Here is a 26709-nt window from a genome sequence, read left to right as displayed (position 1 = left end):
AGAGAGACAAAGAGTGCGCCGATACAATTACCAAACCAATAAAAGAGAGAATCTTTGTAGTGAAGACATTTATCATTTAAAATCACAAAACAACATCCCAGTCAGGATCATCCGAGAGATCCATCAATGTTACCAAAAAGAACACAAGATGGATCTTGGCGTGGGAACAAAATAAAAGCATGTTTTCAGGATTATTCTTTTCTTTTCCTACTTTTCTAAGAGTTAGCTATATTCACCTGAAAAATCTTTGAATCAGCTTGTGCACAAACCAGAAGACGCCTTTTAAAAAAACGAGCTCCCTCCACCTTGTTTTGTAAAAATTATGGTTTGGATTGTGTCTCACGACTGCCAGAACAGCTCGGAATCATCACTATACAAGGAGTAATCTTGTATCTCGAGGTTTGCAACGTGCCAGTTTACAAGTTGGGATTGCAAGAATTTGCACAGAAACAAAGCGACTGGGAATATCCACCATTCGTTCTCATCCCTGCAAAAGAAATAGAAATTAGTTGCTGATGCAAGAAGGAATGTGTTATTTGGTTTGAACTTAAAGTGAAGTTTGTTTTCTTCTCTCACACGCTAATGTTCCATGGCTGGAGATACGGGATTTTTTTCCCAGAGGATGAGCCATGATAGTGAACATATCCACAGACAAACGCAACAACCTGCAAAACCCCACCAGGCCCAAAAGGATTTGTACTCATGTAAGAGGAAGTTGCAAAAACTAGACAAGGCGACTTTTAAGATGTAGCATTTGCATATCAAGATAAATACTTACGACGTTGACCAAGGATGTGACGTTCCACAATGCATAAACGCGTGTGCGACCAGCAGAGCGCCTTGGTCCGTGGCTAAACAAAGCGCTGACCCCGGCAGGGAATGTGAAAATGATGCTGAGAGGTAAAATAAACATAGCGAGAAAAACATCCAGCAAAGATATCGAGTAGAGTTGGAGCAGCGTGAGTAACATTAGAGTTAGATCTCCTAGGAGTAGAACCGAGATAACCAGACCAACCAGATCCTATGAACACCACGGAAAATTACAGATTTCAAAATACTCACAAGTTAAGAGGGATAAAAAAGGCAAACAAGCTTGAAGTAAAGACGAAGTCGTAGGGGAGGCTTTACCTGATGGCCAACAGGTTTTGTGTTATGAATCAAGAAGGAGATGAGGGAAAGGACATCTTTTTCTTCTTTGAGAAATTGTAAGCTTCCAATGTCTATGATTTCTCCACACTCTCGATGCCTCACGTGGTTGATTGCGCTTCTTAGGGGTTGAATACTATGCAAATTCCCCCTAAAATCATCAGAGGAGTTCTCAATTTGTGTCCCCCTGCATATTCAAAAATTAAAGAACGTCTGGATCTTTCGCAGTGCTTGGCAAATAAACAGCAGAGAGAATCAAAGTGAAATTTCTTACCATGGATGCTGCTGTTCTGTTTCATCAAGACTGTTTCTTGGTGATGCGACGTCATCTACAATGGTGTGAACAAGGATTCCATACTGGCAAGACGACGAAGACAATGCCTGAAACCTAGCTAGGTCGACACGTACACCATGTCTTTTCAAAGCAGGGTTTCCATGAGTTTCAATCCATCTCAGAACAGAGCGAAACGTGGACCTCAATTTCCCTTGCTGAACTAGACGCAGCTGAGCGTTCAGACCAGCAACAAAGCGGTACCAAGTGGTTGGTGGAACCAACTATAAAAAGGGGATAAATTCATTACGATATTGCAATCAATGACAGTAATCCATATAGGTGAAGCAAGTAAAAGACCAGGCCACATAGATCAGTCTATATGAAACAAAAAAAAAAACGGACCTGGCTCAGAAGACTGGTCAGAATATCGTCACTTTGGAGTGAGTAATAGGCCATGTAACTTCCGTCTCCTCCAAATATTAAAGGCATTGGAAGTCTTCGATGAACTGGAGGAGGAAGGTCGCTTCTCTTTTCATCACCACCAAGGAAGAAATCTAGATGACCTAACATCAAATCAGGAGTAGCAGCTACCTGCACACCACAAATTTTCATGAATCGCCATCCTTTGTTTTGCCATCTTTTAACAATGAAAAGGAACCTTTTTTGAAAAAACATATAAGCTCCAACCTCTTGACTAAGACCCTATTAAAACTATAAAACTATGCTCACCAATTTCAGAAACTATGATTGGCCTTTTCTCTCTTGCTAATATATACAATGTTCTAGAGGTAGTCAGTAGACTGCATTGCTCAATAGATGAATATGTACCTTTAGCCCTTCATATAATGCTCTAGAACGACAAGAGCGTAGACAAGAATGGTCATATTCTGATCGAACAAAGTCACGGAGTTTCTGAAATTTCAGCCTTCGGCGTGATTGCTGCCATGACCATGCAAGAGGATAGACAAGAACTGAAAGCATAATGTAAATCGCACCCTCCCACCACTGGTATGCAGCTATAGCATTGACCTCATCAACAAACCCATTAAATGCAGCCTCGTACCTAAAGAAAATTCAAATTAGGAGAGGCTAAAACAAAGTATTTCAAAAACTACGTTCAAGCATAAACATATTATCACCAAAAGGTAAAAATTAACAACTAATAACTAACTTACACAATCTCTTTTATTTCCTCTGGGGGTGTATGAGAAAGATGCCAAGGTTCACTGAAAGTATTAGGACCTAAGAAATAGATCCTATGCATGTGACCCTGTGATTCCTCCACCCTGCTCGTCTCCATCACCTGATAAAATTAAACACAATATTCATACATTAACTATGAAAGGAGCACTTTAACAGTTGTATATAATCTACTCAATTAAGATAGCAGACGCAGGTTTATAATCATGTTTTCGCATCCTATCACAAAATTTATCGTTATGTTCCATTCACATGATTATCTTACTTCAAAAAATTTCATCCAGACTCAGATAAAAGATAAAGATTAAGCAAACCTCGTTCAAGGACTCGAGGAATGGAAATGAGTGATCAATCTGAGAGCCATGATGGGTCGGGGCAGACCCATGTAAATCGTCACCACTAACAAATTTCATCCGGGCGACACTGAAAACAAGTGCTAGTAGGAGGAGCATAACTACTAATAGAACACCAAACAACCAGGGTCCACCAAATGTGTATATTAACTCTTCAAGCGTAGTATAACAGTGTGGCATGTGGTATCTATCCGAAATGCATTTATATGGACAAGGAGTTTCTGCAACACCGCCTGTTAAGAAACAAGTAAACACAACAATTTTTATGTATCAGATACATTAAGGATAATATAAATAAAGACAGGGAAACACATTGCAGCGAAAATCATTATTTCCCAATAAACTGATCAATTTTCCAATTATAAAAAGTACCTCGAACAGTGACATATGCAGCACGATGGGGTAGCTCATTAGCCGGACAAAGATGACAAAGAGCTTTATCAGATCCAGTAACATTCTTATAAGTGCCAGATGGACATTCCTGTAGAATATTAGATAGTTGAAGTATGCTTTTTAATTTTGGTCGAAAGTTGAAGCTGTGTTAAACTAGAACTCTAATCCATCCAAACATGTTTCGATGCAGAAAAACAATAACATAGATAGAAGTTCAACACTACCTCGCAAAATAAACCATAGAGACCTTCTGGACAAGCTTTGCCAGTCAAAGTTCCATTCCCTCCAACGTTATCTTCAATGATACCCATCCCTCCGCTGTAAACCATTATTGGAATCACATGTTAAGTTCTAGAGGCACATTACGAAGAGAAACTAGAGTGCTTACATAAACTAAAGAAGAATGAATTGTTTCTCCAGAATGGAAATCGCAAATACGCTATCATAATATCTTATTAAAGGTCGTTGCGTAGGGACTTCTTATAACAAACCTTACATAAACTCTTCCCTTTACTATGGCAACGGGATGATAGACATCACCAGTGGGAATGTCTGACCAGTGAAAATGAATCCTTCCACCACTTCCCCCACCACCTCCCTTTAGGCTTCCATTTCCTCCAACACTAGAGAGAATCGCAGACCTCCCTATCTCAAGTGTGCGCAAGAATAAAAGTACGGTTCCACCTGAACCACCACCAGGTCCTAGACTTGAATTACTTAGGCCTTTCAGCGTCTTCCTGGGACTTTCACCATCAGTTGTTATCGAGCCTTCCAGTGACAAGCTTGAAAGTGGGTGCTCAAGTGAACCAATCACTTCACAAATTGGTATAAAACAAATTATTAGAAAGAGTTATTTATTAGAGACAGTTGATATATTGCAGGAAACAGGTCGAAGTGAACTAAATACTACACAAATTTGTAGAAAAAGAATATTGGGAAGTGATGAATTTCAGAAACAGTTAGTATATTGATAGGAAACAGGTCGAAGTGAACCAGTCACTTCTCAATAGAGAGAGTGAGTAGGTGGTAAAACCAGATGAGATATAGTAAGCTTTACATTAGGTCAATGAATTAATCATGTAAGAACGAGAAATAAGTTGATACTATTTGAAAGTTGAAAATATCAAATACCAAATGATCAACATGTCTTACCAATGATTCCTCCACCAGCAACTGAATCTGTTGACTCTTCATTTCCACTTCCACTGCCAAGTTCACATGGTAGGTCTGCATTTCCATAAGAATCTCCACCCTCGATGCAAGTATGATTGTAACACCCGTTTCCGCCTTTACCACCATGTCCACCACCACTCCCAATACCGCTTCTCAGAAACCTACCTGCCCCAACTCCACCTTTGCAGCCTGTGTGCATAATCAAATCACTTAAAAGCTGGTTCACAATATAAATATATAAAAGACAGAAAGTAAACACTAATCAGGAGAATCATCTTAAATGAGTATGTGGCTTACCCATCCCTTCTGCGGATATTGTTCCAGAAGAGCGGACAATTACCGTTCTAGCCAGATGGAATTGGATTACAGATCCTTTGATGAGACCTTCAACAGTAATATCCTCAACTCGGCAGATCTGCAACAGAGACCAGTTAGAACAGGCAAACACCTTCTTTTGTAATATCTTATTTCCGTAAACAAGCACCTGAAGAGTGAATGGAAGGGATGAATTGACATTGCAATCCTCCGGCGGGTGGAGTAGTTCAACAGGGCAATCTTGGCGTTGACAGTAAAGCTTTGGGGTACTTTGAATAAACCAACCATAAAATTTTAGAGGATTTATTCAAAGAAAACAAAATAAATAAAAAAGGATAAATTCTTTTGTGGAAGGATCGCTCGAACCTTCAGAACTTACAGGCCACCAGTTGATGCATTCTGCAAAGGACCACGCAAAACCGCTCCGGCTCCAACCTTCACGAATTAAAGAGTAACTGTTAGCCAGGAATAGCTTTTGTCTTCGTCTTCCTACTGGTTCTCACTTAAGTCTGAACTCAAATGTCCTGAATATAGCAAAGGGATCTATTTTCCCCTCTTAGAGATAGTGGGGAAATCAAAAGACTTAATCCGACATAAATGAAAGTTTTATCCATGTGCCAAGTCATACCAAGACACAACTTTCTGAACCCACATCTAACAGCATGATGTAGTTTAATTTTCTTACCTGGATGCTATAAAACAGAGACAAAATCAGACGCTGTGCTTCAATTGTATCCCCTGTGCCTGTTAGATTCAACAGACCCTGCCCATGTACTCCGAGATTTCCATTGGATTGGATCACAGAGGACTCCTAGATAAAGAAACGAGCATAGAATAAGACATCAAATTTGTCTATAATTCAGCAGCACGACAAAGAAATCAATAATAAAATATTTGATTAGAATACCTTAAGCACCAACAGATTACTAATTTCGAGCATTGAAGTTCCCAATATTGTCACACCACCGCCATCTATAAACATTCTCGACTTCAACATCAAAAACACCTTTACTGTCATCCGTAAAGCTCCGTAAACCTGATACATATCATAGAGGTTAACATAGTATGTAGAAGGAAGAAAAATATATCTTTCCGAAATTAATCGGATACCTTAATAGCAGAATTACTCATCAAGAGTTCTTCAGCAAGTAATTCAAATTCAGAAGAAGCATAACGTGCTAGACCAAAGTTCAACTCTCCACCATTTGACAAACTTATCAATCCTTGAACCTGTAAAACCGGGAACTTGTATAAACTTTCTCAGGACCTACAACAATATTCTTAAAGGTTTAAAAACAAATTTAGTTATAGAACTTCATCATTTCATATAATTCTGCCAGAGAAGAAAAAAATGTCAATTGATTAATATAGAAGAGAGACAAGACTCATTTAAACGAGAACACCACCACAAACATAACTTCCATATGAAAAACCAAAAAGCTTGTATCGCTGGATGAAATGAAACTTGTTCATAGGAATTATTACTTGGCTTTCAGTGACCAAAAGATGATGCTTACAGTATCAAGAACCCTATATCTACATTCACAAACCTGGACACGGCTCCAGCGCAAGGGAACAGCAACCTTTGCCATATTTCGGATATACAAATTGGTGAAAAGGCGATGGTTAGGGAACTCCAGGAGAAGAGTGTCTGTAGATGTTGTCTTATTGTGGTTATCGATAGTCAAGCTCTCCGAAATAAAATCATACAGAGTTCCAGCAGCTCCAGCATTTTCTGGACAACCGAAACTACTACCTCCTACAAAGAGTAAATTTTGAACTGGACTGTCACAATCACAAATAAAAAGAGGGGACCATCTTGTTGAAAGACCAAACTGAAGCTAACCATGAAAAAAGATTTTTGGGTCAGAATGGCGGCTGTATATATGAACGGATACCCGTCCACCACCTCCACCAGCATAACCATCACCTCCAGATGCACTTAAACGACCATTTCCTGCCCTGTAGCATGAACCAAAACAGTATTTTCAGAAACCAAGAGGAGCTATAAAAAAACTCTTCCAAAGTTCAATTTCCTTTTTTTTGTGATTTGGCAAAGCGAATTGTACACAGACGATGGCATCAAAAAGGTAGATGCCAAATGCAATAATTAAGCATTCATTCATGGGCCACACAATTCAACAGAGCTAAAAAGACTTTATTTCCTAAACATAAACAATCTAAGAACTTTGCATCAATTTACAACCAACCACCAAATGTGGAACCAAAAAGAGTCAAACTCTTATTTAATACTTTCTCTAAACTTCACGAAACCAATGCAGAGTCTTAAGATACCAAACCTCAGTCATATAAAAGAAAGAAACAATTAGATGATTAATTAAAAGAACAAAAGAAAGAGTGAAAAAGACAAAAAGAGAGAGAAAAAAAAATATTAATTACATTTTATGTGCCAAGACGAAGATACTGCCGCCGGACCCACCACCACCTTTAACACCACCACTGGCCCCATCAGCTAAAACGCTGCCGTTTAAACTAATATACCCTAAAATCTCAATCGCCACCGTTCCGCCGCCACCTCCACCGTAATCAACCTCATTACTCGTGGAGCCACCTCTGCTACCATAAATCTCCGGCTTCTCAAGTGACGCCCAACCGTAAACATCACCGCCAAACACATCTTCTGGAATCTCCGTAGTAGTATCCGACAAACAACACGCACCTCTCCCACCGTATCCACCACCGGCACCTTCAACCCCTTCCGGCGTACCGCTAGTCCCCGGCGGAGGTTCTCCAGCCAATCCAGTGGTATCCACTACCGAACCTTCCCCAAAATCAGCGTTATCCGCCGCGAGACGGAAAGTTCCGGCGATAACCGACGAATTCTCAGCCAGCGAGAAATTCCCAGAGATATTGATCGTAATCGAACATCCAGGAAACCGACAAACCAATCTAACGCCGGGCAAAACGTGGAGGTTACCTTTCCCGATGATGTTTAGGTCACGCGTGAGATTCAAATCAGCGACGAGCTTACACGTGGAATCTAAAGAGCCAACACCTCCTAGGTCATCCACACATGAAACCGTGGATACATCATCATCGTCATCTGGTGAAGGCGCCGGCGTTGGTGAAGACTCCGGGGAGGGAGAAGGTGTCGGCGGTTCGAATCTAATCGCGGCCTCGTCCCACGAAAAGACAAAGTTCTGATTTGAAGAAACGAGAATGAAGAAGGCGAAACAGAGAGAGAAGAATCTCAACATTGAAATCGAATTCGTAATCATCTTCTTCTAAAGATGAGAGAATCCATTGTTCCATAGAAAAAACAACGAAGACATTGGATTCGTATATAACCGTTACGTCTCTCTACGAAAAATTAGAAAGAAACATAACTTAGAACATGGTGTGGTGCTCTGTGTGTATTGTATAATACAGAGATGAAGAAGAGAGAGAGAGAAGATAGCGTTGGGGGTTTGTATAGAGAGAGAGAGAGAGAGCAAAGAAGAAGAAGAGGTTGAAGGAGGAAGCGAGAGGCGCGCTTTAGTTTGGTAAAAATGGTGGTGACATTTTTTTTATTTTTTTTTAGAAAGGCTTTCGCGTTACACGTGAGACTTTCTTTTTTTTGTTAGCGAATCAGTTTATTACACGTGCTGATCTAAAACCACCAAACTGAGTTATAATTAATTAGTCTTTTTTAGACTTTTAATTACTTTGGTTGTTAGTGTTAATTCAAGGGATCTGCTGCACTTAATTTTTGTTGAAAACTTCATTTGAACAACAACAACAAAAGGGGAAATGCTAATAAATATCTACGAATTATCTATTTTTCGCAAAATTAATCTATATTTCGTAAGACGACATCAAACGTTCACATTTTTGTATTGTGTGTCGTATAATAGAATTCGAGATAGCGTCATTTTGACAAATTAATTATTGATGAGACTATCAACAAATTCTGGATATGTGCATAAGGAGATTTTAGGGTTTTGAAACTAGAGAGAAGACCAGATTAAGATTTCGCCTTTTGAGTTCAATGTTGGTTCTTATTATGTTTCATTGTTTTGGTTCTAAAAAATTGGTTCTTGTTTTATAGTTACTACATATCGATTTGAAGCAGTGTATGTTATCATCTTCATTGTTTTGAAGCACGGATTTTTGTCTTCTTTCCTTTTCATTTTGTTTCCTTTAGGGTTCCTAATTAAGCTAGGTGGTCTCTTAGACAAGGATAGTTTGATCTTGATGTATCTTGCCATTTTCCTAAAATCCATAACATTTTAACAGTTTCAATTAATGTACTTTTTTAATATTAAAAAAATAGAGCATTTCCTCAACTTCATCATTCTGGTTAAGCTAATTTGAGATTAATGTCTATACTATATGGTCTTGAGATGCGATTTTATGCTTACATGACAGCATCTTTCCTAAACGTGAGAAAGATCGAACAAAATATGATAAAATATTTACACATATGGTTCATATCTACTACTACACTTATATAATCGCCAAGGAACTTTGAATAATTTGGTAAAAATCAGTTGTGTCCGCAGAAAAAACGTAAAGTTTATCGAAAATATTTACATATTGATCTTCACGTACATATTTATTTTGAAGATCCTAAACCCTTATCCGGATTCAAATTCCAATCCACACATCTCCCAAACGCAAACCTCACTGACTGATCAAGAGTTTCTCCAATCTTTCCAACGTTGTTTGAGCTCGTTTTCGTGTTGCCACATGTATGTCTTTTTATGATTGCAAAACGACATGCAACTTTCAATAATTTCGTTTTAAGTTAACCCAAATTCATGCAGATTTTAAGTTACATCACCACAGTAAACAATGTTAACGCTAAAATGAAATTGTAATATATTAATTAGATATATAGATGGTTTTATTTCATTGCGATTGTTTTGTAACTTTTAATATATCAAAATAAATCTTGCAAAATTTGGATAATCTGATATATATATATATATATATATATATATATATATAGAACTTTCACGAGACAAAGAAAATTCTTCACTTTAATTAATGTGTTAAACGAAAAACATATAAAGCATGAACTTGTTGTTTGTTGACCGTAGAAAATTATGGGCCAAAGTTTTACTAAACAATAATCCATATTCACAAGTCAAAGGTTCACCATTAATTTTCAAGGTAGCTTAGTTTATATTTCGAGTGGCTTCACGTATCATATATTTTTAATTATCTATCTTGCGTTACATGCAAACATAAGAAGAATAAGAAAATACTAGTTTCTTACGAAAATTTGTCAAAGTAACTACAAGAAGTGAATTGCGAAAGTGATAGTTTAACGGTTAATCATAGTGGGGCCAAGATCAATAATTTTTTAATTATTTTGTTTTCGAACTTTATATTTATGTGTTGGAGAATGAAGAAGATAGTACTTGTCACGGTTTAATGGTAAAATACTGATTACAAAAACAAAAAAGGGATAATGACGACAATAATGCGGAAGAAATGACGGACTTGACAAGAATATATGAGTTCGGGATTGATTGAGGATGAAGCTAACTTAGATGTACGTGTGGCTTTCCCTCAGTGTAGCGAAACCGACATCAAGCCAAATGGCAAGACACTAGATTGACTTTTTGTTCAACGTGTTTGGTTGTTGACGATTCCTCCAAGAGGTTGCGTGTTGGTGCGTTCCCACTACACGCACACGAGTTTTACATTTATTTTCATTTCTTTCTTGTTTTCGTGTCACTTTGTGTCAACAATAATGAACAAAGCGTAGCATTGGAGAAAGCTTTTCTATATAGGCTATACATATATTCCATAGGGGATGTTTAACGTGTGTTTTTTTTATATATCGTAAAAGAAGTTTATCTAATCGAATTTTCTGATTTTCTCCATTGGTATTTTGGATTTTTTTTTTCCTATCTTGGTTGGACATAGGAATAAATCTTGACTAATCATGGTTTGAATTCTCTTGATTGTCACTCACTAGGTTTGCAGTTTGCTGATGGTGTTCATTTTTTATATAGTAATGTTGTGTTTAGTGCTATGATTTTGCTTTATATACATTACAAATTTTGATTTTGATGCATTTCTGTATAGACATTATTATTTTGTTTTATTTATTTTTGTTGTGATTTCAAATTGAAAAACAAAGATTTAAATGATTTACTAAAAAGACCTATAAAATATCAAATGATCCCAAATAGAAACTTGTATAGGGCATAAAACAATTAGATCTAAAAAGGTATTGGGCTCTTTTGCTTTAGAATTTATAAAAAAAAAAAACTTGAATTGGGCTTTCTTCAAATATGTGATTTGGTATCGAACCTTTTTTTTCTTTTTCTTTGGGGGGACATTTGATAAATAAGAAAAAGAAGAAGGCCGTCTTCAATAATTTTTCTACTTTCCCTGAACAAAGGACGACGACGAAACAAACACAAAAAAGAAAGCAAAAAAATCAAGGAGGAAGAGAAATAAGAATGGTGAACTATGTGCTTAAAATCACGGCTGATCTCGACAGTCTCACTAATCTCCAGCCTTCCGGTGGCTGCGAAGATCCCAACTTCCCTTACCTCTTCAAGGTCTCTTCGCACCACTTTTTTTATTGCTTCGATTTCCCTCGTTTTAGTTTGGGTCTATGATTGGATTGAACTAGTCGAGCTTCTAAGGGTTTTGATTTCGCCTTTTGAATCACAGATTCCTATGGAATTTGAGTCTTTCAAGGAATTAATTCTTAGGGCTTTTTTGTTTATTTTTAGTGTTTAAGATCAAAATAGGATGAGCATGTTAACACTTGGTATATGAAGGGATGATGAATAATGCTCCTGCTTGGTCTTTGCTTTGTTGTGTATGGGAAACCAAGTCATCTTTTGTATACTTCGTTATATTAACATAATGTTTTTTTGTTTCTTCTTGTATATTAGTTGAAATGTGAAAGATGTGGAGAGGTGACTCCTAAAGAAACATGTGTGACTTTGAATGAGACATTTACTCCTCCGGGAGGTAGGGGTACTTGCCATCTTGTTCAGAAGGTAATTTCGATCCTGCCTCTTTCTTGATCTCTCCTTAGTATGTTTGAGATCATTCTTTGTGCTTTTCAATATAAGTTAATGTCAAAATAAAGCAAATATTGGCTGTGGGAGGTTTGGTAGCAACATATCATGATTTTAGGAATTAGAGCTGTGTTTTGGATGATCTCTGGCATTATTACTTGATCTGATTCTCTGCTCATAAGAAACGTTTCTTTCTTATCTCATTCTGTTTCACAATGTTTTTAATACTGAGAATTTGATTGTTTTGTCTCCATGAGTTATTCTAGTGTAAGTTCTGTGGAAGGGAAGGGAATGTGACAATGATTCCTGGGAAAGGTCGACCTTTAACTCTGGAAGATTCTGAGGCTGGAGTACATGCCCCTCTTATGGTCTTTGACTGTCGTGGCTATGAACCTGTGGATTTCGGATTTGGTGGATATTGGAAAGCTGAAGCTGTAAGTCGTAACACTCTCACTTAGGTTTCTGATTTCATACAACATGTTGTCTGGACAAAGAACTCCAAGCTTTGTTTCCAGTAATCTTTGATGCTCAATACTACTTAAAGCTCTCATGAACTGAGTTCTTTTGGCCTTAACAGGAATCTGGGACCAAATATGATGAGATTGATTTGTCGAGTGGTGAGGAATTCACAGAGTATGATGAGAAGGGCGAGTGCCCCGTAATGATTTCGAACTTCCGTGCAAGCTTCAGCGTCACCACCAAGTAAAGTCTATTGTCTATTTTCTGATTCACTGCACACTTGGTGTATGTAAAAACCATGAGATGATAATTACTCAAGTTCTAATAAATTTCTCTTTTTCTATTTTCCTCGGCTGTTTCTGCTACAATAAGTGAATCATCCATAAGTTTGAGAATTTGCAAGAACATTATATAATAAACAATCCTTCTATAGTATAATCTATACATTAACTTTAGTTCTACAAGCATTTGTACAAGGCAAATGGATAATTTAAAATAATTATACACTGAAGAGGGAAATGATAGTGAGATTTACATAGAGGATAATGGATTGAAGCAGTATACCAATCGAAATAACAATATTTTGGCTATGACGATTGGTGGTATAAACAAATGCGGAGAGGGTTTAGAGTTTTATGCACTGAATCCGCGGTGAAGCGAGCTCCAAGGACCAGGTGGGATTGTGGTACAAGCCTGTGAAGCTGCCTCCTCCATTTGCTCCATTTGGATCCCTGCGTTGCAGATGTTTGCAAAAGACCTCATGTGCTTCATACCGTACTGAGACAGCGATCCACAGTGCCTCTCAAAAGCTCTCACCTAAACAACACAAAGAAGGTTATACAGTTCTTCCCTATATGAAACGTCAATAAGTTTGTAATTTGATACTCTTTCATAAACATAGGATAAGAGTAAACAGAGTCCTGCGTCACAATCAGTATGGCCCAGATTTATGAAGTGATTACTATACATAATCTAGCAACGCAAGTGGCTAATTATATAGAGTGCTGGGCTCCACAGCCAACCTCTGTGAGATTTTTTCCATGGTACATAATGATCGATGTGATCCCATGACTATACCAATACGTTTTTCAATTCTAACCATAAGGGTTGATGATAAGATTGGCTCAACAAAGTCTTTAAGGGGCAAGTGACGTATTTATTTACCATATTTTTGAGGCAGTTCCAGTCATCGACTAGCGGTTTCCCAGCAGAACGTACTTTGTTTAGCACTATAGGACCATCCGAAATACCAAACAAGATTTTTCCAACGAGCATCACGCTATTGTCAACATGAAGTCTGTGAGACATGACTTCAAGTAGTTGCTTATGAGCTTCTGTTTTCCTAGCGGAACCTTCTGGTGCTTTCCGGTACTTCATTAAAACAATAACATGCAAAGGAACTTATTAGTAATCCACGAAACCACAGAGTATCCAAAAGATGCAAACAAGAATGGGCAAATAACCTTTTCCCAAAAGTGGACAAGATCTGCATCACGCTGATTTGTAACTCTTGAAGGTGGCTTCAGTGAATTCGCGTCCACAAAGGTGAAATTTTCATTGGCAGGGTTTGTTCCCATATAAAGGTCGAGCAGATCCTTGCTAAGTCCTACATCGCCATATTGCATGACATGAGAACCATAAGAATACTCGGTAGGTGCAGTCCTCCTTTTCACCTGAAACACACAGAGACACACTTATTTGCTAACAATCTAATTTACAGCTGAGAAAGTTTAATCTACATCATTACAGGCTTTCTATAGAAGCTTACAAGTTCATATTGCTGCTGCAGAGTCTCAGTCTGTAAATTGTGCACACCACTGTTGCATTTTAAACAAATCAGAATCAATACATGAGATTCATAAAACATGAGAAATAGAACACTGCTACTCTTGTTAGGATTCATTAGCTTACCTATCTTCCATCCAAGCAACACTGTACAAGTCACCTAAACAAGTGTCATACTCGGGTGGAGGACTAGGTTCATCTCCAGGGCAATAGGTACCCCAACTGCTTTCTTCGGCGTTTGATGCAGTTGTGGCATAGATATTCAAACCCTCTGGAAGAACCCCTTCAAAGATACTTCCAGATTCACAAGCTTCAAGATAAAACACCTACAGGTTTTGCCTTTTAGTATTATTACTCACAAGTCACACGAACAACAAAAGTATATCAGAGGAACCTTGGCGATTTACCAAGCTTTTATAGGTTCCTAAAGCATGTTTTTTCCTCAGAACATCATTCAGATCATTTGCATATAAGTAAGGAGAAGTCGGCATGCCTGCAAATAAAAGACAAAGAACCATCACTAACTTTGATCTAAACCATCCCATCCAGTCTCTGGGTTATACTAATAAACTCACCTAAAATTCCAGGACCACCATGGTCAGTGTAGAATATAAAGATATGATCATTTGGACCACTATCCACAACCTTGCCACTTCCCCCTTTAACAGCAGTTTTGTCTCCAAGGATGACAGCAAATAGATTATCAACGTTAACATCATCTCCAGTGTAATCCTGCCGCACGAGAAAAATCCCAACAACCAATCAAGTAAAACTCACAGCAACAACAACATAACTAAAAACTCGAAAAGATAGTAAGAAATGAAAAAAGACCTTGGGAACTCCTTGATAAACATCTTTGCCATGAGGGCTGTTGATAAGGGTTCCAGGCCTTGGATTCGCGTGATGGTATGCAATATCATCATACATGAATACCACAATATTCTCATCTTTCAACCCACCTTTCCTCAGAAGTTGATAAGCATGGCATACATCAGCCTGAAAAAAAGTTAGTAAAACTCAATAAGTAAACTACTATCATAAGTTCATCAGCTGCCAAACTTGACTAAACTAAACTTGCACAAATACAGAACAAGGTCTATAAAAGAAAAAAAAACAGAGGAATCCGAGAGACAGTACGTACCTGATGCCTGTAATTATCATATCCGCTCGATCCGGCGACTAAAACAGCCCACCTAGTACCGGCGTTAGAATCATCGTCGTTGTCTTGAGCAGGACGGAAGAACCGAGTAGCTTGCGACGGGAGTTTGATAACATCGTCAGGACCGTTTCTTGCGGCGGAGACGGCGATCGGCGCAAGGAAGAGAAGGAGAAGAGGAACGCCGACGTCGACACGTGTCATCTTTTTGGCCCGGGGTTTTTGGATATCAGGCGGCGAATGACGAGAGTGATGTTGATAGGAATCTTTTTTTTTTCAGTTAGTTGAATCTTGTGTCTGATTGGAGAACACAATACGTTGGTTGGTTTGGTTTATATAATAAAACACGCAAGCTTAATTTTTTTCGATATTTACTTATTTAGTTTTATAAATTGCTTACCCTTATTTTGATAAATTCTATTGCGTGCTGGCTCTTCCTTTTTTAACATTGGCTAGCGAATTATGTATGATTTTTTATTGATTAATTTGTTATATAAAAAAAAGGACATGAATTCAATTATAGTCACATTTTTGAATTGTTTCATTGTAAATTTGTAATTCACAAATTTCATGAGTAAAAGAGGAGACTATCTGAATAAAAAAAGAAGAACATGAAAATCATATGTAAAAGGAGAAAAATAGGTAATCATGTCAAACGTGTATAAATGACCTCGAAACCAATATCAAGATGACTGAGTTATTAATAATGTTCAGATTTTTAAAAGATCGGCTTAGTTTTTAAAGATCGGCTGAGTTATTACATACTCTTTTATGTCTGAAATAAAAAATGCCAAATTTTGTGTGGCAACAAAATATGGAATCTTTTCCTTTCAAGTCTATCTGTTAGCAAAGGTTCCTTAAAAGAAAACGAATATTTTGTTTTGGATACTTCGGCTCGGCAATATGACTTTTGTTTCTTTCTGCCTCTTAGTTTTCTTCTACGAACTTGATTCTTCATAGTACTATTATAAGCAATCAAACTCAAGGCGTCCATTATTATTGAGTCGTTAGATAATTTGGTGTTAATGGTGTTTTGACAAAAATAAGATATTGGACAAAATCAATATCATTTTGGTATATGTTATTATCAAATGCATAGAGCTGCTATTACTGGACAGAATCAACTTGAACTGAGCCAGTCCAATAAACTACACATTAGATTCCCGCGACGTGTGTCCAAAATGTCTCCAGTCTCTGTTGCTTTTATCCCACGACACGACGACGACACACCATTCCTAATTAAAATCTTTTTTTTTTTCTTTCTTTTTTTTTTTCCTAATAATCACACGACTTTACTTACAACGGTATACATAGATTTATATATACACACAGTCACGATCACTCTTACGAAACATAAAAGTATTGAGTGAGCTGTCGTGTCATTATTCTTTGCATTCTCTTTCACCAAGTTGGGTTTTATTAATTCATAATTGTGGCTGAGGACAATGCTTTTTGTTGATAGAGAGGCACACAACTGAGATATCATCAACCTTAGCCGTTGGATATTTCTGGATCCACGCACTCGTAGCCGCCTCTGCCACGGCGTTGGCCGCTCCTGCCTCACTTTCCGACTTCATCACCACCGTAGCTACCTCTTCGTTACTAAGTACATCCCACACCTATTACACAAGAAGAAACAAAAGAAAATTGGGTCATTATTTTTTAACTTGGATCATCCTATTATTAAATTAATAATATTTTATTTTAAAACTTGGGCTTTACTTTCAATCTAGCCTATTGTTTGGGTCTACTGTAATTTGATTAATAAAATAATTAACAAAAGCCTTAAATGGTTGGGCCACAACAGAACATGGATTTTGGTTCTGTTTTTAATTAATAGTAGTAACCAAAATAGAACTTAGGGATTTGGCAGTATTCTAATTTAGGTTTAGTAGATTTACGTACCCCGTCTGAAGCAAGGACTAGATATTGGTCGCGGGGAGTGATTTGATGCGTAGAGACTTGTGGAGTCGCAATGACACCGTAGCTTTTAAGGAGGAAATCACCAAAAGCCCGCGACATGGCTAGGCCTGGCCGGTTTTCAGTTGGAAGCCAAACTCTTAGAATGTGAGGTTCTGACTCCAAAGCCAATACCCTTCCGTTTCGTTTCCTTATCCTATCCGCTTCGCCTGCAATATCAATCCATAAATGTTTAACAATAATGAAACCGGTACGTATCATTGTTTACAACATCACTTTTTTTTTCCATAACTTACTTGGCACACTTGGCTTTAAGTCATTGGTCAACTGAACCACCTTGGTTTCTCCATTTTCGCTTGTTCCAATCATCACAGCCCTTGAGTCTCCAAGATTTGCCACCATCACTTGATTTCCCTGTTTAATTTATATTGTTGTTATTAATACAAAAGTTCGAAAAAAAAATGAATAATAATTAACATGGCATAATTTGAAGCCGTAGAAACATTGAAGATATGATTAACTTACATGTTTAACGGCGAGAACAGCAGTAGTTCCAGAAGAAGAGCAATCATGAATCTTTTTAACTTTAAGAATTCTTTTGTCCATCTCCAAACACGTAGTTTCGCAAATGAGTTTCCAGTCTCGAGTCACTGAATGATTATTCATATGACCTAAGAGTATAGATGGCAACTGGTTCCTTACGATCTTGCTTACGAACTCACCTTTCTCTCCATGCCCATCAAATACTCCACATAACGCTCCTTCTTCTGTTCCATATCCCTACAATTTTACCATTTCATTTCATTTCATCAAAAACAAATTATTTGTTGTGACAAACATATATATATATATATATATTAATTTATACGACGAAAATGATTTTATTTGGTAAGAATTAGAAATTTTGAGTACCAGGTGGAGAATGGCAGCATCTTGGTTCAAGCCCTTTCCTCCAGCTAAAGAAGAGACAGAGCCAAAGCCTTGAGGAACATCATGGTGGTCAGAGTATAAAACTGCATTCTCTTGTCCATAATCAGTTATCTCATAAATCTGATTACGATCAGTTGATCCTCCTGAGGATATACACGAACAAAATCCCATTTTTCTTATCTTTTTTTTTTTTGTGTTTTGGTTTTTTCTTTTTTTTTTTGGTTTGTTATGTAAGAGGAGAGATGATAAAACAAATGAAAGAGTTTGATACACGACTTTGCTTATTGCATATAACCCCAGTTTTATAGCCTTTTGTGAATCTTATTTAGGAATATATAAATACATTAGTTTTATATTTCACATGGTTAAATATATATATTCATTCCGATGACTTGTATCTTTAGGCATTAAGGAAGAATAATTCAATTCAGAGGCGGTCGATCTATACTCTATATTATATATAACCATTTTAAAAAAATTATTGAATCTTTTTGTTAATCATATATATTTGATTACCTGCCAAAATAAAGAATTTAAAAATGAATCGTTGCCGCCAATTAGAATTAAAGAATACAGGGAAGTTGTGTGTCGACTAAATGAGAAACCGAATCATTTGACATAGTAAATTAAGAATTTAATATAGCTTGTGTAATTGTAAGGCAATTGGTGGCAGTGACAACGTATAACAATTTACAATTAATCAATAAAGTTGAAAAAACTCTCCGGACTATCCCAATATTCAGTTGAAAGGGCACATGACGTGGTGTGATTAGTATCTTGATTAAACTACTAATTTGATTTATTCGAGAATATTAACAAGAGTTTCAAGTTTCAAGTTTCAAGTTATCAACAAAAATTTACCGACGGGGATTCTTGTTCTGCTGTGTCATTGCCCACAAGTTTAGACGCGTCAAATATTTAATTCCTACTAATTTTCTGCTGTCAAATATGTAATTAATTAAAGGAAGAATCATGTATCCACATATGCCAAAAGCTTGCTAATTAAGTATATGTACATAAGAAAGAAGAAAATAGAGAATTGGAGTATAATAACTAGATTAGACCAATTAAAACCTGACAGATCAATCTATAAGTATACTTATTGAACATAACAGTATTGATCTTTCAAAGTTTTAGTAACGCTTAAGCAAACTCTGAAAATTAGAGATTGACTTTAAACAACTCTTTTTTGTTTTTTTTTTAATGTATACAGTTCAACTTATTATTTTACAAGAGATACTTCCGAATTGACATAGTTATACTGTATACGCGCTCCAACGTTTCTTGCAAGTGTTGTTATTCATAACCGATGGAGATTATTTGCGACGACGATACGAAAAGTTAGCGTCTTACAGGTGATCATGTAAACGTTATCAATATTCGTTTTATTTTATATGTTACAAACTTACAACGTAGTAAATGGTATGGGTGATATGGTTAATTTTCTCTCCAATATTTTTAGTTGTGTTGCATTATTATAGTTTTTAAAATATTAAAATAATGAATTACATTAATATTAAATTTCGCACTTTTGTAAACGAAAAGAGTATTAAAAAAACAAAAGTGACGTATGTATTTGTAAATTTCTAATTAGGCCAGCTTCTCCTGACCTTTTGGACATATCAAACGATACAACCGGGTCAACTCTCACATCCTTTTTATCAATAATGTTTTATACTTCTTTTATACATTAATGACCTAGTTGGTCACTTATTCAGAAATACAATATATTATATATATATATATATCTTTAATTTTAACTATACGTTATTTTGAAAGCAATTTACTGGTATTTTAAGTTTGTTTCCATAAATTAGATTGTGAACTAATTTACCAACTATATATATATGGAACTTTGGATTTTTTTTGGTAAGATTAATACAGTATATATAACGTCTAGTAAATTTTTATGTTCGTGAGATTTAAAGTCAAATTTACAAACGAATAGACATTAATTTAAAATTTTGTTTTATTCTCATAGACTACCCCGCTACTCAATTAGAAAGGCACATGATGTGTCATCTTGTAGGATTCCAATCTTGCATAAAACGGATTCCGAATTTAATAATTTAGTCAAACGTTATTAAAATTCGTTGTTTTTCATATTCTATTAAAGTTAGGCCGTACAAAAGAGCGCTGGCGAGATAACGAATGCCGTACATGTTGGCATCGTCATCCTAAACCCACAAGCCATATGCATGGCAACATTCTTTAATTTCTATTTTTATGTTTTGATATATTTTTAGGTTATCTCAAAGTCCTGATCATGACCTGGTTCATTAGCTAATAGTAATACAGTAAGACGGAAGACATAAGATGCCAACAAAAATGTTGCTTCGGGGGGGCTGTAAGGATCCACTCATTGGATGCATTTGTTTACATAATTTCGTAACGTGCAACGTGAAGAATTTTCTTCTGGATAAGGGAATGTATTTTTGATGAAATATATTATATCCGTCGTTTGATATTATAGTTATTCAAAATCCCAAAGAAACATTGAAGATCAGGCAATGACGGTCTCATCAATATAAATGTTCATCCAATAATTAGATATATCACATTTCAAAACACGAAATGTCAACTTATATTTGCAACTTTATAAAAAAATTATCAAATTGGACGTTGATATCTTAATATAAAAAAATGGAAAATTGATTAGAATTTCTAATCTACATATCATTAACAAGAAGCCTATGGGAAATTTTAATTTTCAGCAGTTACTTAATTAAATTTCAGTGGCCTATCGATATCGTATTGAACTATTGATATGTCAACAGCCACTTACTTAAAGGTGATACGTGAGTACACCTTTGCATGTAGCTTCTCAAAGCTAGCAACAAAGTTACTCCAAATTGCACCACATATATATTCAGCTTTTAAGCTTCTGTCTTAGCTTGGCCTCATATACCATTTCGGTAGATACACGTTAGATTATATCTTCAAGTTGAACGAGCCTTGCTTTCAAAGCGACTTCTTAGACGTCTTCTTTGTATGCATCACATAAAAATGAAACAGTAAACTTGACTACCCAAAGGCCTACAAAAATGACAAACCATCTGAGTCATCGTCATCTTAAACCCACAAGTCACATGCATGAGAACATTCTTTTTTATTTTATGTTTTAAAACATATATTTATAGATTATTCTAAAGTCATGGTGACATACTGATATGGTCCGTTAAGTAATAATACAGAGAATAAAATAATGATTATTGCTTTAGATATAAGGTAAACTCAAGAGAAGGCGAAATTGTTGCATGTATTTGTTTTCATAATTTGGTAATAACGTCAACGTGAAGAGTTTTTTGTTTTTGTTTTTTTTTCTTTCAAAACCTTGAAATCACGATCTCTTCAATATAACATCTATCTAATAATTAAAAACATCACATTTAAATCACTAAATATTATCCATTCATCATAATAGAATTAAATTAAATATCTCTCATGATATTTTTAAGTGACGAGTGACGACAAAGAAAAAAAACTGATTATCAAATTAAAGACCAAAAATGAAAATGATTAAAAGCTCAACATCGAAGTATAGATACACTAATACAAACATCAGTAGTGATAACCATGCCTATGGAAAATATGACAGCCACTTTGCTTAAATTCGGTGGCAAGTGGCAACCATATCACTCGCACATAAATGTCTTTTTGGCCAAACCTAGATCACACACATTAATTTACGGCTGTTATACTCCCTAATCAAATTTAAAATTGTATGTCATACTGTCTACTGACATGAGATGGCAAAATTAACAATAAGATTATTGTTTTAAAGAAAAAAAATACATTTGTTTTCAAACAACTTGATTAATGTGTTGACTTTGCAATATTCAAAACGATTTTTAAAATTTCTTAGCTTCTCGTTCTCACAGCCACACATTCCCATAAACTAAGATATCCCATATAATATGTACAATCATGTATGAAACAATTAACTGCGACAAAATAAATCATATGAAAATAATTATTTAGTCGGCCGATCCGGCACAAAATGACGTATTGTACTCTGTGTATCATCTATGTATTTTATTCATATGAAGAGTTTGCTGATATGCTTATCGGGATAAAAGATAAGAGTTGGTTCACATAATTCGATTATTTAGAAGCTATTAGACATATAAGTCATCACCTTGGTGTATATATATATTCTTTTATAATAAGATAGCTTGCAACACATTTGATTAAAGCCCTTAAGGACTTGAGTTGAGGTCTGTCAAAAATAAGAAAATCATTTATATTCATTTGGACATTTGAGTTTCTTACTTGATGGATTTAGAACAAGTTGTCACTAGTTTTTGAGTAATTATTTTTCCACATGCGAAACTTACAACCATATCATAACCAAAAAGATACAAGATACAAGTTGTCACTGTTTTTGAGTAACAGTGTTTTCATTAGCTTATGATCTAAATATTGTTCCCATTGTGATGATCTACAGCATTTGTCGCCTCAGTCACAGGCACCTTCTTTGCAAGAGACCTGGGGATGTCAAGATCATCTTGAGCACATCTTTGTTGAGGATGAGATAACAACATTGACATGGGCTTGAAAACAGACCGTGCAAGCCCTTGACCACTCTCAAAGATGTAACCTTCATACTCTGAAACATGTTCTACAGCATCGACGAGAGAGTCATACACATCTTGAGGACAATTATCAGGACTTGGCTTGTCATGCAGATACATAACATCCAATGTGAAGAGCTTCTGGTTTAAGGGCCAACCATGGGTTGGTCTCATTGATGACCTGCAGTATATGAGAATCTGCAGAAGAACGTAACAGAGTCAGTAAAAGAGGTTTTTTTTTTCAGTCTGTGGCTAGAGGAAACATTGTATTTGCGAAGCATAAAAACTTACCACCCTGAAAATTCGATTTTGTGCTCTGGAAATTTTGGCTTCCTGAGCCGCAGCCCGGAAGAGAAGTGTGAGATCCGCTCGACTAGAGGTTTTATTAGGTGACAATCCTCTTAAGGAAGCAACAGCAGATTCAGCATTGCTGGTGAAATCCTTTTTAAGCTGGAAACATAAAAGACCTCAAACGTTCAAATCAAATGAAAACGAAAAGACAGACCAAACAACATCCACTAGTGGAGCATCAAATGCGATTCTCTTAACACATCTAGAGGGTACAAATAGTACAAAGAACACCAATCTCAAGTGGAAAAAACCATCAAAGAACAAAATGAATTATGATGCAACACTCAAAAAAATGTTCCCACTGTCGCAAAATACTATCTGCTTCTGAGAAGTGAGAAATGAAGGCCTCTGTTTAAACCAACAAAAGCAACAAAAGGGAAACAAAATCAAGCAGACCAAACAATTCAGTTACATCCTCTAGGAAGAAGAACAGAGAAACTCACAAGCAAAGTCAAGATTCCAAATTTCTCAGCTAAAAATTCAAACTTTGAGGAGAATACACAAAAATCAAGAGAAACCCCCCAAAATTGATTGAAGAGGCGACGACATTGAATTGAATCAATCTCACATACAAATAGAATCGGAGAGAGAGAAAGATATACCCAAGCGGCTGATTTGGAGAGAGTAGCGAAAGCAAAGCGATGATCAGGATTGATGGAGAGCTTATTGTGGATGAAGAGGATAACGGCTTGCTTGACGCATTCCATCCTAATCAAAGGCCTACCATTTGTTCCCGTCGTCTTCATCTCCGCCATCGATTCCGCATCTACGTCTATACATATCAGTATGTCTTCGTTTTTTATACGCCCCTGTTTCAGCGCGTATCGACTCGCTACACCTCCGGTCACGGCGCCCACTCTGTCTTCCTCCATCCCCTTCGCCGTCGTCGATCTTCTTTGAAATTTCTCTCCTTGTCGTTTTTTTTGTTATTTTGTTCGTCCGAGATGTTAAAACGATGCGTTTCGGCAATAGACTCAAACTAATATCCGACGTCGTATTGTGGTTCTTAATTTGATGGATTTTGTTTTTTTAATATCAGTTATCTACTAATATAGATTTTCAAAGTTTGTAACTGATACGATCGTTACATGTGTCAATTTTAATGATTAGAGATTTTGCTATATAGAAAATAAAAAATTTAGTTTTAACAATTCTTAGTAAGTATAAAAATAATTATAAGAAAATGTCTTAAAAGAAAAAAAATTATAAAAATTCATCTCTATATAACAACTAAGAGCGTCCCCATTTGGGGTTTTAGTTTTGAGCCTCTTATGTACTGTTTGAATTTTTAATGAATATATTATATACTGTATTAAAAATAAGAACCACTAATCTCCTAATTAAAGTTATCTTCCCCAATATGAGATATAATTTTGAGTTTCTTATTTTTTAAAATATAGTTTTTTGAAATTAAAATGAGAGAATCGTTGATGAATGGCTTTCACTCATCCCATTTGTAAACATCTGGATGTTCATTGAGAATAAACAAAAACTGAGAACCACTATGTACATGTACATCAGAACTGCTACCCAAAAAGAGATTCTCACCTTCGCGAATGTCTCTCATTGCTCCGTCGGGGTTAACAAGAGCTTTAACAACCGGGCTTAATGCTTCTTTCTCTTGGAGTGTCTCCCTCGACCCTTCTTCATCACATATGGCATGAAGGTCACCTGTATTCATGATCAAACAAAACAAGATTCACCCGTCGGTGGATACAACCAAATGGTCAATCTGTATACTATCCGTTTTCATTACTTTGGCAAGCTATGACTACATGACACCGATGTTAAGTGGATATTGTTATTATTTAGACCATGGCGTCTAATAATCACTTCACCAACAGTAGATCCAATCTATCAGGTTCTGAAACGAATACCGACCTTTACCAATGCTAATCAACCCATCATAGATACTAAACCAGTAACTCTCAAACTCCAAAGAACAACGACAGAGATCATAAGCTTCCTCATCTACCACAGATTTCCCATCTACCTAAATCTTCAACCTACGATTCCTATTGCTACCAATGATCACAATGTAATGACGACTATTACCTTTCTTATAATGGTATTGTTGAGTCACCACATTCTGTCTGAACACCACCGTGACATCATTGTGAGCAAAGGCATCAAACACAATGCAACCTCTTCCTGCTTCCCGGAACTTCAGATCATCACTTCACGCACACGAAAGGTGCCACTGTCAGAAACTTGTTCTCTTTTGCCGCAACCATCTGTCTTCATAAAATCTCTTGCCTTTACCTGTAACATTTCCAAACCCAGAAGCCATCAATCAACCTCTATATAAACCAAAGACAAAAGACACTAAAAAAAAAAAATCACTCATTGAGGCATTTCCACAAACACATAGATGAGATCAATCAAACTCACTTGTGAGAACCCAGAGATTTGCGTTTAGAGAGAGAGAGAGAGAGAGAGAGAGAGAGAGAGAGAGGAAGAGAAAGAACAGTGAGACGTGGTCGTTTCAATCTCCTCCGATTCAATCTAATCCAACCCAAATCTTCTCCGATTCTATCTCCTTTGATTGTCAATTCGCAATTTCGAGAGAGAGGGAGAGGAAGAACAAAAAAAACAATCGACCAACAATTTTTTTTTTTTTATCTCCAAGCTAATCCATATATATATATGTATATGTTTAGGTAATTCAACGCATATGTTAACGTATTATGCATATCTATTTTTTTATTTTTTTTTACATGACCTAAATTATTACTTAGGACAACGATATATATATATATATATATATATATATATATATATATATATATATATATATATATATATATATATATATATATATATATATATATATATATATATATATATATATATATATATATATATATATATATATATATATATATATATATATATATATATATATATATATATATATATATATATATATATATATATATATATATATATATATATATATATATATATATATATATATATATATATATATATATATATATATATATATATATTAGCAAATGTTGGTTTTATAAAAAAATTAGTGGTTTTCCTTTTGTTTAATAATTACTTTTTGTTTATTGTCATATATTCCAATTCTTATTATGATATAGACTAAGATGCATAGATTGTGTTTAATATAATTTTGTAGCTAAAATCCATTTAAAATAAAGTATTTAAAAATTAAAATATGTTTTATTATGATGGTACAAATTGTTAAATTATATTAAAAATAGATATAGTAAATTTTAAATATGTTTTTAAAAATCATTAAAATGTACAAATAATCATTATTTATACTTAAATTATTATCAATTTATTTATTGGTTTTTACCTTCATATGAATGCGAGCCTTATCTACTGTACAATATTGCATTCATTTAATACAAATAGTTTGATTATGGATTATCATTATATTTTCGTTAGTAACCAATTTTATTTTTTCGTTAGTTTAATTATGAACGCTAATCCAACGTTTTGAACTTTTTTTGATCACTTAGGATAAAAAGAATCCTTAACTAATAACTTAATTGAGATTAATCACTTTATTGGTGCTTTCTTTTGGTTCAATCGATGTGAAGTCTTTGGCTGCAACAATTGGGCTCCTACGAATTTTGTTAACTCATCAAAAGTGGTTCCTAAAAGAACCAACGATCTTTGGATGCTATTGTTTATTTTCCGCCTGGACATT

General features: G+C 35.6%; 5 protein-coding genes and 1 long non-coding RNA gene across 6 annotated transcripts; 1 reads left to right on the top strand and 5 right to left on the bottom strand.

Annotated features, from left to right (window-relative positions):
• On the bottom strand, positions 3-8315 carry LOC104721528. Its single transcript, XM_010439530.2, has 22 exons — positions 7255-8315; positions 6701-6816; positions 6405-6613; positions 5965-6084; positions 5762-5890; positions 5540-5665; positions 5234-5289; positions 5024-5123; positions 4837-4954; positions 4519-4728; positions 3858-4179; positions 3591-3684; positions 3346-3454; positions 2935-3206; positions 2596-2723; positions 2249-2483; positions 1823-2011; positions 1421-1701; positions 1129-1333; positions 779-1021; positions 577-665; positions 3-487 (listed from the first exon to the last, which is right to left on the bottom strand). Exons 1-22 carry the CDS (start codon positions 8091-8093, stop codon positions 340-342), a joined length of 4338 nt encoding a protein of 1445 aa, XP_010437832.1. The 5' UTR covers positions 8094-8315; the 3' UTR covers positions 3-339.
• Positions 10923-12648, top strand: LOC104729971 (UPF0587 protein C1orf123 homolog). The gene is made up of 4 exons (XM_010439528.2): positions 10923-11375; positions 11718-11825; positions 12113-12280; positions 12424-12648. Exons 1-4 carry the CDS (start codon positions 11274-11276, stop codon positions 12550-12552), a joined length of 507 nt encoding a protein of 168 aa, XP_010437830.1. The 5' UTR covers positions 10923-11273; the 3' UTR covers positions 12553-12648.
• Positions 12701-15559, bottom strand: LOC104721525 (vacuolar-processing enzyme gamma-isozyme). Its single transcript, XM_010439527.2, has 9 exons — positions 15232-15559; positions 14922-15086; positions 14666-14822; positions 14498-14583; positions 14217-14416; positions 14074-14122; positions 13769-13978; positions 13470-13676; positions 12701-13121 (listed from the first exon to the last, which is right to left on the bottom strand). Exons 1-9 carry the CDS (start codon positions 15448-15450, stop codon positions 12939-12941), a joined length of 1476 nt encoding a protein of 491 aa, XP_010437829.1. The 5' UTR covers positions 15451-15559; the 3' UTR covers positions 12701-12938.
• LOC104721524 (probable protein phosphatase 2C 61) lies at positions 16538-18367 on the bottom strand. The gene is made up of 5 exons (XM_010439526.2): positions 18079-18367; positions 17692-17946; positions 17463-17580; positions 17152-17375; positions 16538-16865 (listed from the first exon to the last, which is right to left on the bottom strand). Exons 1-5 carry the CDS (start codon positions 18265-18267, stop codon positions 16671-16673), a joined length of 981 nt encoding a protein of 326 aa, XP_010437828.1. The 5' UTR covers positions 18268-18367; the 3' UTR covers positions 16538-16670.
• LOC104721523 lies at positions 22377-23963 on the bottom strand. Its single transcript, XM_010439524.2, has 3 exons — positions 23624-23963; positions 22962-23120; positions 22377-22868 (listed from the first exon to the last, which is right to left on the bottom strand). The coding sequence occupies exons 1-3, from the start codon at positions 23891-23893 to the stop codon at positions 22512-22514; spliced, it is 786 nt and encodes a 261-aa protein (XP_010437826.1). The 5' UTR covers positions 23894-23963; the 3' UTR covers positions 22377-22511.
• LOC104721522 lies at positions 24383-25644 on the bottom strand. The gene is made up of 3 exons (XR_757035.1): positions 25413-25644; positions 25077-25283; positions 24383-24692 (listed from the first exon to the last, which is right to left on the bottom strand). It is a non-coding gene; the product is annotated as an uncharacterized LOC104721522 (long non-coding RNA).

The sequence above is a fragment of the Camelina sativa genome, chromosome 11 (genome assembly GCF_000633955.1).
Source record: "Camelina sativa cultivar DH55 chromosome 11, Cs, whole genome shotgun sequence".
NCBI lineage: Eukaryota > Viridiplantae > Streptophyta > Magnoliopsida > Brassicales > Brassicaceae > Camelina > Camelina sativa.
This window is presented reverse-complemented; position numbering and strand designations above follow the sequence as displayed.